The 13,783-nt window shown below is 40.5% G+C and overlaps 1 protein-coding gene across 1 annotated transcript in view; it reads right to left on the bottom strand.

The window, feature by feature from the left end:
• Positions 1-1,667: 1,667 nt before the first annotated feature.
• The window catches only part of SMIM14 (small integral membrane protein 14), a 31,643-nt gene continuing 19,527 nt past the window's right edge, over positions 1,668-13,783 (bottom strand). Inside the window, exons 4-5 of the mRNA XM_063135298.1 lie at positions 8,237-8,385; positions 1,668-7,191 (exon numbers count right to left, since the gene is read on the bottom strand). Coding sequence (XP_062991368.1) covers positions 7,159-7,191; positions 8,237-8,385 — 182 coding nt within the window. The 3' untranslated portion in view covers positions 1,668-7,158. The remainder of the gene's footprint in view (positions 7,192-8,236; positions 8,386-13,783) is intronic.

Raw genomic sequence — 13,783 nt, 5'->3', positions numbered from 1 at the left:
ATTCTGGGGATATGTTATGCCTGGTTTTTTTGTTTCCAGAATGAAAACAAAGTGATAAGGGGCTGAGATTTGGGGACAACATGCAGTTGACGGTAGACAACATGGGAGTGGAGAACTGTTGTAGGTCTACTGTGTAAATCCTACAATGTAAAGTGTGTTTGGGATACTTCTGTACTCCTGCCTTGTTGGAACAAGGCAGTGCAGTCCTATGCACGTTTACTTAGAAATGAGTCCCACTGTATCCTGTGCACGTGTGGGCCCTGGCACTTCCAAGTAAACATGAATAGGGTTGTACTGTCACTTAAAGGTATACTCCTTGTAGGAAAGCAGTGGCCTGAGCCCTCTGCCCCACATCCCCTCAGTAAAAGGGCAGTATTGCCATCCCTTCAGCTTTTGAAGAAACAAGTTAGTAAGGGATGGACTTAACTAGAGATATGAATGGTTATGTACAGAGAATTATATCTGTAGTAGAGTTGTAAAGCTTTCCTCTTTCCTATATAGTGGCATCAGATCTTGCCCATGTCATTACCTTCATGCAACCATGCAAATGTAATGATGAGGTAGATTTACTTCAGGGGAGTGCTACTTTGGTACAGGACAGAAATCCAATTTACTCCTTGAAGATAAGACAGGAGATGTTCAGTATACTACTGAAGAGGAGAAAGCAGGCATTGTCAAAAGAGAAATGAAAGGGGCTCTGTTTCTGGGCCTTGTCAAGACAGGCTCTGGCAATAGCATAGGCAGGGGTCTACAAATATTGGCTCGGCCAAAGTCAGCCATTATTTGTGGTCACCAGCAATCCCTTCCCTGCATCCTCTGGCATACAAAGGGCTTGAGAGAGAAGCAGAGTCCCATCTGTGTGACATATGGGGACATAAAGAAGCAGGGAGTCTCCGATGAACATGCTCAGAAGGGCACAATCCTAACTGGCATTTCCAATACTGAAGTGTTTTACTACTTTAATTGACTATTGACAATGCAAAACACAGGGCTTCCACCACAAAGATGCAAGGCACAGAGCCAAGCCATCCTGAATCTACAGAGAATCATGGCAAGTGGTGGCTTTCAGTTCATTTCTCCCACCACCACAAGCAGACAAACACTTGTATGGGAACAACATGTTGAAAACCATCAATAGGCAGTGGTTGCCATTAAATAGCTTCCTTTGGGATGGAACTGATCTGACCTGTGCAATTTATGTCTGAGTAAACATACAGGATTGTACTGTGACTTCCAATAATGACTGTGGTAAACACATTCAATCTTATTGAAGTCACTATGCAAACCATAAAAAGATATGTATATAGATAGGATATTACTAAAAATCAAGACACTTGCTAGTATAAATGGGGTGGGGAGGGGGAGGGGGAGATCTAGAAAACAAAAAGCTTAAAGAGTCTCAGTAAGAGATGGATTACCTGATCCCTACAAACTAATCAACATGTAAAAAAAAATCCAGACATTCACAGAGGGTTACTAATGGTTACTGTTTATTAAGGTCAATAAAAAGTGCATAGTACAAGCCCTTTATTCCCAACCAAATCTTAGTAAAAGATTAAAAGAAAGTCCCAAACGGAACATATATGATTTCTATTTGGCATGATTCATATGATTTAAGCCACCACTTTACATTAAGAACCATTATATTGTTATTCATCTCTTATATCATTATAAACTAAGGCAAAGTGATCTGCTGATGTTCTGTATATAATGCAAATCTCCATTTTGGCACCTAAGTGTCAGTCAAGATGTGATGTAGATCAACGATCAGGATCTCCTGTGATTTTTAAACAAGTTAGTAAGAGCTGTGGAATAGGATTTGATATTGGTTACAGTGCTGGAGGAAGAGTGGGGTGTTTTTTTTACCCCATGGTACTTTTATAATTAAAACAATTGTCTGAAATTATTTAGCAGATGGAGATTATTTTAATTAAGAAAACAGCATGGAGAAAGGTTAACTCTATCCTCCCCCAGGGGTTCTGTTCAGAAGACACCTTAAACCACAGTGAACAAGGCAAAAAGCTTTATTCGCAGTGGTTAAAGCCATGATTTAAAGTGTCTTCTGAATGGATGTCACATCCCTAATCCAATTCCACCTAGATCTACTATTAATTTTTGATGTGTTTACTGTGTGAAATCCTAATCGTGGAACTTGCACATCATGTCTAGTTTCTTCATTTAAAGCAGGAAAAAAATGTTATAAACTAAAGCATAAACTGTAAACTTGCTTTCTTCTTTTTATCAAGTAGATGTAACTTCTATGTCTTACTAGCTGAGCACTAAACATTTCATACAAATATATATGTGTGTGTGTATATATATTTGTATTACATTTATATCCTGCCTTTTCCTCCAAGGAGCCCAAGGTGGCACGCAGGATCCTCCTTCTCTCCATTTTATCCTCACAACAACCCTGTGAGGTAGGTTAGGTTGAGAGTCTGTAACTGGCCACAAATCACCCAGTGAGCTTCATGGCAGAGTGAGACTTGAACCCAGGTCTCCTCAATCTCTTTCCAAGACTAATCATTAGATCTAACTGGCTTATTTTATATGGCACCTATAACAAAAAGTTCTCAAGACAGCTCACACAATAAAACTTTAAAAACAACAAGTACAATAATCTAAAATGCCTGGGAGAAGAAAGGTGTCTTCACCTGGTGCCAAAGACAAATGTGACTTCCAGGCAAGCCTTCTTGGGAACGGCATTCCATAAGTGCAGTGCCACAACAGAGAAAGACCTGTCTTGAAGCCACCTGGTAACATCATTGAGTTAACTGACTTTGGGCCTCTGAGGGTTACCTAAGGGTTTGGGCAGATCCTATTCTAAGTCCATAGTTCTTCTAGGAGGCCAATCTTGTAAAGAGGCACTGGCAGTTGCTAAAGGGGTGAGAGTCTTCCAGGAAATATCCCCAATCTGTGTGCATATTATACTGGAGCAGGAAGGAGAATGCAATGTGGGCATCTTATTGGATTATTCACCTACCTGTGAAACACACACACTGCTAGTAGACAACTCTGATTTTGAACATGTTTTGCTTCCCCAGCATCCTTATGTCAAAAAATTTAAAAGCTGTTGTTCTCAAAGTGTTTCAACGACCCTTGCGTTCCTTTGAAGCTTCTCAGGGTTTGCTCAGTAAGATCAATAATGGAACATAGGAAGCTGCCTTACACGGAGTCAGACCATTGGTTCATCTAGCCCAGTACTGTCAACACTGAATGGGAGCAGCTCTCCAGAGTTTCAGACAGAAGTCTTTCCTAACCCTACCTGGAGAAGCCAGGGAGAAGACACAGAATAATGGGTTCAAATTACAGGAAGCCAGATTCCTACTGGACATCAGGAAAAACTTCCTGTTAGAGCAGTACGACAATTGAACCAGTTATCTAGGGGGGTTGTGGACTCTCCTACACTAGAGGCATTCAAGATGCAGCTGGACAACCATCTGTCAGGGATGCTTTAAGGTGGCCTGCATTGAGCAGGGGTTGGACTCGATGGCCTTATAGGCCCCTTCCAACTCTACTATTCTGTGATTCTATGATTGAACCTGGGACCTTCTGCATGCAAATCATGTGCTCTGAGCTATGGCCCCTCCATGAAGGGCCATAGGCAGCCTTCTCCACCATTACTGGTTTTTCCTTGCAATATGCATAGGTTTTGGATAGAGCAGGGGTGAGGAACCTTAGGCCTGTGGGCCAGATATGACCCCTAGGGATTCCCCATCCAGACGGCAAGCTAATTCTGGCATGATATTTGAAAGAGGGTATTTAGAGGCATTTAAACTTTAAAGATTGTGCACTTAAATCTCTGCACAGAACTGAGTTATGCTTTTGAGTCTAGAATTCTAGTCCATACAAAGCAACAGCAGTACCAGGCCCAGCTTACTCAAATAATGTACATGATAGAACATGTCCCGGAAACCTCTTTAATGCAATTCCGTGGTAGATGAGTCAATGTGGAACAGGCTCTTTGAAACTCAATAGTTTGAAAAACACCATCTTAGAGCATACTATGAGTAAGTGTTGGGATTGATGTGGCTGCTGCTGGGGCAACATGAATGTGAATACCTCATTCACTAACTGACTTAAGTCGTCTACATTCAGCTATATCGGAGGAGGGTTGTTAAATTGTTACTGGTTTTCCCCCACTCAGAAGTGCACAACTCACCATAACACCATTTCAGAGCCTTGTTAGGATACATTGATTCTACTGTACAGATGTAATTCACAATGAGTTGGATCCAGAGTTAAGTATATGTAACCGGGCTGGCTGAAGCTGACTCACTTGTCCTCTTCTCCTTACCAGCCCTTCAAAAACCATTCTGACTGTTGGGAGACCCTGCTGAATGCAGTGGGCTGTGGCATGAGGAGGAAGGGGGATTCACCCACCCCAAATGAGGCAGAGGCACTTTCCACAAGGGTACTCACAGAAGTTGCCTCAACTTGATTTTTGGGGATTCCCACCAGTCCTCAGCATACCACATTCAGCAGGGCCCCTCAACCCTTCATAAAGTATTTTCAAGGGGCTTGGGGGAAATGCCATGGGATAGAGTGGGAGGGGAATTCAGCTTCCACTAACCCTATTACACATGCTTAACTCTGGATCCAACCCATTGAAACTGGTTTAATTGTCCCGTGACAAGGTGGAAACATGAAAAGAATATTTTTGTTCGAGATCCATATTTTAGAAGCCATTAATACAAACTTAATAGAGAACTGGGGAAAATGCATTAAAACAAAGCAAAACTGTACAGTTCTGCTAATATAATTATTAAAAGCTGTTTTACTGCAGTTTTGGCTAAATTGCTATAATTTTGTTGGGACAAAGTTTCATATAGTTTGAGAAACACAAAAGAGTTCTTTATGTCTCTTTCAAAGTCATAAAAAATAGGCAATGTTACCTTTCTTTGTATCACTAAAGCTGCAATCTTATGCACACTGACTGAGGAAAAATTGCCAGTGACATAATAGTACTTACTTCCCAGTAAACACACAGAGAATTAAGTTGTATGAAGTTCTTAAATTACTTAATACATACATATAAGCAACTTTCCTTTTCAATCATTGAACTGGAAGTACACACACACATTCAGATATTCATGCATACCAAATCATCTTATATTTTCCTTGTCAGTCATTTCAAGAATGAAATTCAGGATGAAAGCTAAGAATGCACAGGAATGCAAATGGCAAAACTTACATTCCATTGCCAGCAACTATAAATTAAGCCTTACTGAAGCATCTGTTCAAAGAAGCCAAACTAAAGCATACTTTCAGCATTAAAGCTGTTTAACACATTACTGTTACATATACTGAAATGGTAGAATTCTGGGTTGAACCACTTGAGGCTGCTGGTGGGTTAATCCTATTATTATTGAATTTCCCACCAGTGGGAGGCTCCGGTAAGCTAGCACATCAGGTACTAAAGTTCAGCAAGGCCCTCTCTAACATGTTAGTTTGCTAGAAGCAGGAAATGTTGTTTGTGGAAGAACATTCAGAAAAAGAACATCCGCCACACCCCTGCAAACACAAGTAGTACAGTCAGAACGTTATCACCTAAACTATGCATATTTTCTGTAATATTCAGAGTGGCACTTACACATTCCAGTTGCTGGGAATTCTATTCAATTTTTCTATGAAAGGGAATGAGGGTGTAGTTAGTGATTAAAAAATCTCAGGTGCTCTCACAAGTGAACATTTCTCTCTCATTTACGGGGGAAGCCTGTGAATCTAAGTAACATGATTTATAATGCATGGAACAGCATTTTAAAATTCAAACAGCAGCCACTAAAACTATGTTTAATATATGCAAATTATATTTTCTATTTATGTGAACAGGTGGGAGAATCTACAAGAAGTACATTGTCAGTAGCTGATTGATATCCATAAAAATGATAGCTGAACTTCTGCCCTTGAGCAGGACTGGACAACTTGTGGCCCTCCAGATTTCTTGGCCTACAACTCCTATCAGCCCTAGCCAATAGTGAGGAATGATGGTAGATGGAGGGCAAAACATCTGGAGGGCCACAAGTGGCCCAGCCCTGCTCTACAGGCACAGACCTGACATGCTATTCCTAATAGTATGAAAATGTTAACAAGTGAAAATAAATGATCGTGATTGGCGTGATATTACCACAAAATGGTAAATTTTAGAGAATGAAATAAGTGTCTCTTTTGAAGACACACTTAGGCTTTCTTGGAAATAAATCCCATTCATCTTGGTAAGATCTAGGAAAATATGTTTAAGATTAAACCTAATCTTTAAAAAATGGTACTGGCCTTAAGGTTCTAGCAGTGGTCAAATAACTTTACTGTATAGTTTGCAATGCTACATTGGACCAGGACTGTTCTATCCAAAGCACATATTTGCAGGCATAGTGAGATTGATTCATGGATTGTTACATCCATTCCAGAGAAGGATTCATGCTACCTGCCTTTATTGTTGTATTTTGATTTCTGATTTTGATTTTTTAAAAACATTGTAAGTAAGTCTTAGTTTGGAATAGAGCATTTTATTATTCAGGCTTTGTCCTAAATATCATACTAAATTATTTTGCTTCCTTCCAATAAATATATTTAATTTGGCTTTATGTTAGACAAGGAAGTGCTTCTAGGCAATACTAAAGAACTCATAGATAGTAGATTTCTGTGCACAAGAAACAATTCTAATTAATAGACATAAAGTTAATCAAAAGTTGCACTGATGAAATACAATTTGGATTATTCTACTTGAAATCCTGATGATGGGTACAGTCCACTGGAAACTTCTATGCAAGCCCCCAGTAAATGGGGTGTACAAAGATCACAGAGGTATTGCTGCTGGATTGTACCCACTGTTGCAACTTTAATCATATGTAAGAAAGAGAACAATTTGTTTGAAAAAGCTCAACAAATTATAAATATAGAGATTTTAATTTTCTTTCAGATATTACTACAAGGGGCAATGAGTGGAATTCCAGCAATCATCACCAAAATTCCCGCCACCCTCCAACTACAGATGTTAATTTATTCAAATGTAAACTTTTAGGAATGATCATGAAAAAAGTAAAAAGGGATTTTAAATAAACAGAACTGAACAGTATTGTATAGGGATTAGGAGTATTCCAATCAGTTTCGTTCTTTTGGTCATTCAAGATAACAGCGGTTGAGCTTTTCCAGTACGTGCTAGTCCACAGGTGGAGCAGGCGGTTCTTGCCCCTGTGTATTGAGAATACAATGAATTAGAATAGCAGGAAGAAATGTGTACAAAAGGAAAACAGCTGTATGTTTAATGATCCTCCTACACCCGGGAACACGAGGGACAGGCTGCACTTCAGCCACGTCAGCTATCTAGTACTGGGGCATTTAGGCTGTCTTCAGGCCTGGCAAGGAATAAGGATGCCCAATAGCAATCCCTTTGATTGACAATAAGGGGCTTCCAGATTGGCCAAGAAAATGTTTAATACCAGGAAGGCAATTTCCTAGTCAATGGGCAGTTCTTCCTCTCTGCTGCTGAGCAGGGGCTCAGCCCCAATGTACAGCAGACTTAACACCACATAAAATCACCCCATAAGTACTAGAGGCATAAGTACTCTAGTACTTCCCCATTAAGTACTAGAGGCATAATAAAGTTTGAAGATGGCTCAAAATATTTTAATGAATATTGTGTGCAAGAGGTCTGTGAAGTATTGGTGCATTGCTCAGGAGGAAGGGCATCTATTTTCTGTAACAACATTATGGATTTTGATTGGCTGCCGCCATTGACTACTGAAACTACTAGGGCCTAATCTACACCAAGCAGGATACTGCACGATGAAAGCGGTATATAAAAGGCAGGAGCCACACTACTGCTTTATAGCAGTATTGAAGTGCACTGACAACTGTTAGGGCCCATTGACTCATACCATATACCGCTATATCCTGCTTGGTATGGCTTTTGCCTTTTATATACCGCTTTCCTAGTGCAATATCCTGTTTGGTGTAGATTAGGCCTAGGTCTTATTTCAAAATAGTTTCATTTACAAGTATCCTAGATTCCAACATGAGTGGGGGGTTTTAAACTGGGATGCAGTATTAGAATAGATAATTACTCATTATTGTTGACCCAATGTAGTACAATCTGTAAAAAGCTACATCACAATGCATTGATTCCATTTGTGCCCCACCTGTCTTTTGAGGAACACAGGTTTTTATATTATGCATTTCCTCCTCGTTCTCTGTTACCCAGACCAAGTTAGATCAAAGCACCAGGAAACACACTCACGTTATGTGGGCTGGATGGCTTTTCAGCTGTAATTGATCTCCTTAAGTTGGCAGGTCTCATCAAGTACAAGACAAGTGCCAGAAGCAGCCAGCCCATCATTATCATTGTAACACTGATGCCATTGTCAGCAGATGGATTTGGTCCTGGCACTAAAAAGAAATGAGAAACCGAATTAAATGGAGTACAGAATCCAAGTTCACCTCCATTCATCTGGATATAAAAACAAATTATAAATGAGGGATTGCTGGGGATTAGGCAGCATTGTGGGTCAGGCTAAGGAAGAAACCCTGGTTGAACTGGGCACATACGATTAGCTCTGTCAGGAGGAGAAGAAAGAAATGGTGTATAACCTATTCTCCCTCTGAGGCTGGAGAGGAGACTACTCTGCAAGCAAAAGTATTCAGAAGCACAACACCGGTTAGATCCAAACTTAGTCATCCATAGCGTAAACACACTGAAATCAATGGGACTTAAGTCCCATTTACTTCAGTGGTTCTATTCAAAGTAGAACTAAATTTGGATCCAACCCAACAGAACTCAAAACTATTGAGATATAAAATATAATTATTAAAATGAAGTAAAAGTAACAATGAATTTGTAAAAGTGATTTTGGATACACTTTAGCAATTATGCCACAGAACAATTTAGATTACTGTTCAACTTTAAGAACATAGTTTAGGCTGAAGACAGACAACAGCTTTAGTCCAGACAGTTGAAGTAAGTGTATCTGCTCATGATGTGCCTGCCCATTCTGCTATTGGCTTTGGGAAATAGGTGTCATGACTAGGCCTGTTCCCCTTAGGCTGGGGGAAGGAGTTTCAGGTGATCAATCGGAATCAGATTCTGAAGCAGAAGAGACAGTGCCAGAAACGTACCAGCCTACACGGGAAGTGGAGGAGGTGATTCTCACGGGCTCGTCACCTGCTGGGGATGAACCTTCACCAGACCTTATCACTGAAAACGTTAACAACACACAGTCTGTGGGAAATCAGTATTCTTCAGAGGTGGAGGGCACTTCAGGACTAGCTGATCCTAGAGTCCGCCGCAGACTCAAATGGGCGGAGCTAAAGGAAGGCGAGAGAAAGTCAGCCTGGCTAGCTTCTCGCCAAAGGCTTCTTCAGAACCAGCCTCCTTGAAGTTAAAGCTTTCTGGGAAAAGGCTTTCCCTTTTTCTTGAAAAGACAATTGTCTCACTTAGTTCGCATAGTTTTGGCTAGAGGAAAGTTCCTGGAGGTTAGACTCTCTTCAGGTGGGAAGAGATGTTTATTGTCTGGGTAAAGCTTTGTGGATTATGTGGCAGACCTCTTTATTGTCTCCCAATAAGGAGGGAGGTTTGGGGAAACAATAGGTTTACAATCTTGCATAAACCTGCAAAACGTATTTGAACAGAAGTGACAATGGGACTAAAGAAATTCATGTTTACACCATGTGAACAGATATCTCTTGCAAACCACTTTCAATCTCTTTAAATCTATTGCCTGTCTCCATCATCACTGTGCAAAGACAGAGCGACAAAAGCAATGTATATTTTGATGGCTTCCTTTGTCAGACAAAACCATATAAGATACAGTAACTGAAAATGCTGGTGTGAGGAAACTTTTGTTTGATTGCTTAAATTCATTCATTCAAACATATTTAACATCTTAGCTCACTCTCCTTTAAGGAGCAATTTACATATGGTTTCCAAGCAGATTATAGCTTCACCATCATATTCCTTCAGATCATATATTGGTTTGTGAAGGAGAATGAATGATGGAGGGCAAAGTCTGTTTAATTTTAGTCTGAGGCAACGTGAACCATTAAGAAACCATTAAGGGGAAGTTGCCTGTGCTTTGGTGACCCTGATGGACACAACAACTAGCTCATCTCTCACTATGGTTCTTTGAGAGGCCTCTTCCTCTGTTCATGGCATTCTCCAAATTCATCTTCCCCTCACCTTCTCTAACCCCATATAGGATGCTATTTAAACAGGCCACAGAAAATATTTTTTGCTATAGCACTTTTTGCTATTTAACCTTGAACATGTCAGAGAGGAGGCATTCGAGATTGCCCCCTCCTGGCTGAAATCAAACAGGGCCTATATTTCCTCCACTTATTAGAAGGCATTGTTATTTATTTCCTAATTCCTTTGGGACATTAACACAGTACAACCTTCAGTATTATACCAAATGGAGGCTTTTCTATTGCTTTTTACAACAGTTCCTGCTGGCCCTTCACCTCAAGTGGGTATGTCTCTAATGCTTTGTGGAGCAGGCCTTTAATCCTCATGCCTTTTTTCCTTGGTGGTTCTTGTGGGTTTGGTATAGCAGTCAAAGCCTGACTCTTGAAGGAGGAGGTCTGGCTGCTTGGTTGGCAAGAGAGTTGCAGCAGTTCCACTCCTCTGTTCGACTGTCCAAACACAGCGTTGTATGAGTCACTGTACTGACTGTTAAGTTTAAAAAATAGATGACTATTCCTTAAATGCTGTCTGCTCCATTTCTATTTCATCTTGAATTGCTTTTAAAATGATCACATCATTAGTTATTTCATCTGTGCTCATTTCTAAACGTCTAGACCAGCTTTCCCTGGTCTTCCAGATTGGACTGCAACTCCTATCATTCCCAGCCAGTTGTAATCCTACACATCTGGAGGGCATCAGATTGGGAAAGGCTGGTCTATGGTGCATTCTACAACAGTCTATCAGACTTTCTGAGCTTTCTCTCTTCCATATTTTTCTCTTCCCTGTATCCCACTGCTAATATCTTAGTGCCCATATACAAATCACACTTGGAATACTGTGTACAATTCTGGTCATTGTTCCTCAGAAAGGATATTGTAGAGTTATAGAAAGTGCAGAAAAGGGTAACTAAAATGATCAAGGGGCTGGTGCAACTCCCCCATGAGGAAAGGTTACAATGTCTGGGACTGTTTCGAAAAATGGTGAGCAAGAGAAGACATAGTAGAGGTCTACAAACTTATGCATGGTATGGACGAGTGAAATGGGAGACATTTTTCTCCTTCTCTCATAATATTAGACTCTAGGGTCATCCCATGAAGCTGATTGGTGGGAGCTTTAGAACAGATAAAAGGAAATACTTCTTTGCAGAATGCATAGTTAAACTGTGGAATTCACTACAAGATGTAGTGATGGCCACCAATTTGGATGGCTTTGAAATTATAGTACACAAATTCATGGAAGAGAAGGCTATCAATGGCTAGTAGTCTTGCTAGCTATATACTATCTCCAGAATCAGAGGAGTTATGCCTATGAACATCAGTTGTTGGGGAACATGGTTGGAACGATGTTGTTGCACTTATATCCTGCTTGTGGGTTTCCTGCAGGCAGCTGATTGGCCACTACGTGAACAGAAAGCTGCTTAGACTCATCCAAAACAGCTCTTCTCCTGTTCTTATATCAACAGAGCTCCTAACGTTGGCAAAATAATCTGAAAAGATAAAGTGTAAATTATTATCAATTGTCAGAGAGAACAGCATGTAGCCATCTACTTGCTGATTAGCAGAAATTATGTGGGGTTGGTGAAGTCCTAAGCTACTGAGGCCTGGCCCTCCAAATATTTTGGCCTACAACTCCCATCAGCCCTAGCCACCACAGCCATTGCCGCATGATTATCTTAAACCAATGAATGAATTTCGTATTTTTCTAGCACTGCAGCTTCAAGTTGTCTGAATGCAAAACAAACTTCCTCATAAAGACTGAATGTCCAAAAAACCTTTCACGCCATGATGTTTATGACTGATTCATTCTTTTGTAGTAACAGACCAGACGTCATTTTGACCTCAGCTTAGCCACAGCCCCTCCTGTTCCCTAAGAATCAAACCCCACCCAAACTCCCAGCCTTAACCAAAAGTGTTTACGCAATAGTTGGACTTCAGACAGGAAGTGGAAGAATCATTGGAATGAAGAGCTGGAGGCTTGTAGCAAGTAGTTTGGAAGACAAAACCCTGCAGCCACATGGGGCAAGGAAAAGAGCAATTCCCAGCTAACTCTTCCTAATCTTCTCAGTTCAAACCCAGGAAAGATCATCTTATTCTGTCATACACTTGGCCTTATGCAGTGACATTTTTTGTCTCCCTGGAGTGTTGGTAAGTTTTTAATCCGCTGTCCCTGTCTTCTTTTAACTCTCACACAGCATTTATTATTTACAGTATCAATCCGCTATAGGGGCAGCCTTTAAAGTCCTAGGTGGAAATAAGTGAATACTGATTTCAAAATTATTCCCATTCAACTTTTTCTTTTATAAAAAAGTGATTTTATCAGTAAACACAGCCCCAAAACATAGCATACTACAAAATCTATTAGGATAGATTGGACCACATAATAATCCACTTCACATGTCGTAACAACACATGTCTAATAAACCACAGGTTGTTGAGAAGACAAGTGGGAGCATGTGTGCATGCTGGTGCCCACGAGCCTGCCTGCTCCCATTCTGATAAACAACCCAGAGATGCTTCATCCCTGGGTTGTTGTGATGTCCGAAACCAGAACTTTAGGTTGTTGCGGGAAGAACAACCCAGAGTTTGCATCCATGGTTGAACCTTAGGTTGCTGGCAGTGTACAAACACGGTAAATGTTAACTTAACCTATCAGGAAGTGCTGGATGAGAAAACAAAACAAAAGAACAGGTAAAATACTGGGGTGCTTCCAGGCAAGGGTTTTATGGTGCAATAACCCTAAATTTTACAGAAGGTCTATATGACATTGTATTGCTTGTTCTTTAATCCACCCAGCTTCTCCCTGAATCACCCATCTTTTCTTTTAATACAGAAGATCCATTAAATTGGGGAAAGCAGAATAAAAGCACAATCTTTAAGCAGGCGTGGATAGGAAAATGCACAATTGAAACACAGTGGGAGTAGTTTTCCATGGGGAAGGTGGATGACGTTTTGGGTATGCCCCTCCTTTATCGCCTGAGTTGCGTTGCCAGTTGTAGAGACTTTTCATGTCCTGCATGACCACTTCCCTAAAGAGCTTTTGCTCCTTTTCCTGTGTTTTGTCTCTTCTTGTATGTAAAATGTAAATGAAAGCATTTTGTGTTCTCTTAAGCAGCTCCCACTTTGGTAAGATTGTGGGAAATTACCCTTGTGGACACTGCAGTGTGTGTGTGTGTGTGTGTGTGAACTGTACTGCATTAAAAGTATTTGAAAACCCTGCAGTTAAGCAAAAGCATTATATTAAGGAATTTGTGAATTGCAATACCAAGGGAGTGATTTATGCTGTTAAGTGTCCATGTAATTTATTGTACATTGGTATGACCACAAGAACCATCAGAACCTGGATCTGAGAGCACAAAAGCTGCATTCATTCCATAAGACTTCAGGCACCTCTGGTCAATCATTTTCTTGATATGGGACATGAGGACAAAGACCTGAGATTCTGGACTATTGAAAGGATTCACAGACATGGGACAAGACTACACCATCAAATAAGAAGGGAGAGAAATACTCTGGATTTTCACCTTAAGGCCATTACAACCACAGGGACTCAATGAAGAGTGTAATTGGATGCCTTGGCTGTAACCTTGTTCTATTTCAAATTACAGCTGTA

This window comes from Elgaria multicarinata, chromosome 10 (assembly GCF_023053635.1).
Source record: "Elgaria multicarinata webbii isolate HBS135686 ecotype San Diego chromosome 10, rElgMul1.1.pri, whole genome shotgun sequence".
In the NCBI taxonomy this organism is placed as follows: domain Eukaryota; kingdom Metazoa; phylum Chordata; class Lepidosauria; order Squamata; family Anguidae; genus Elgaria; species Elgaria multicarinata.
The sequence above is the reverse complement of the archived record's forward strand: the minus strand, read 5'-3'. Positions and strand labels throughout refer to the sequence as shown.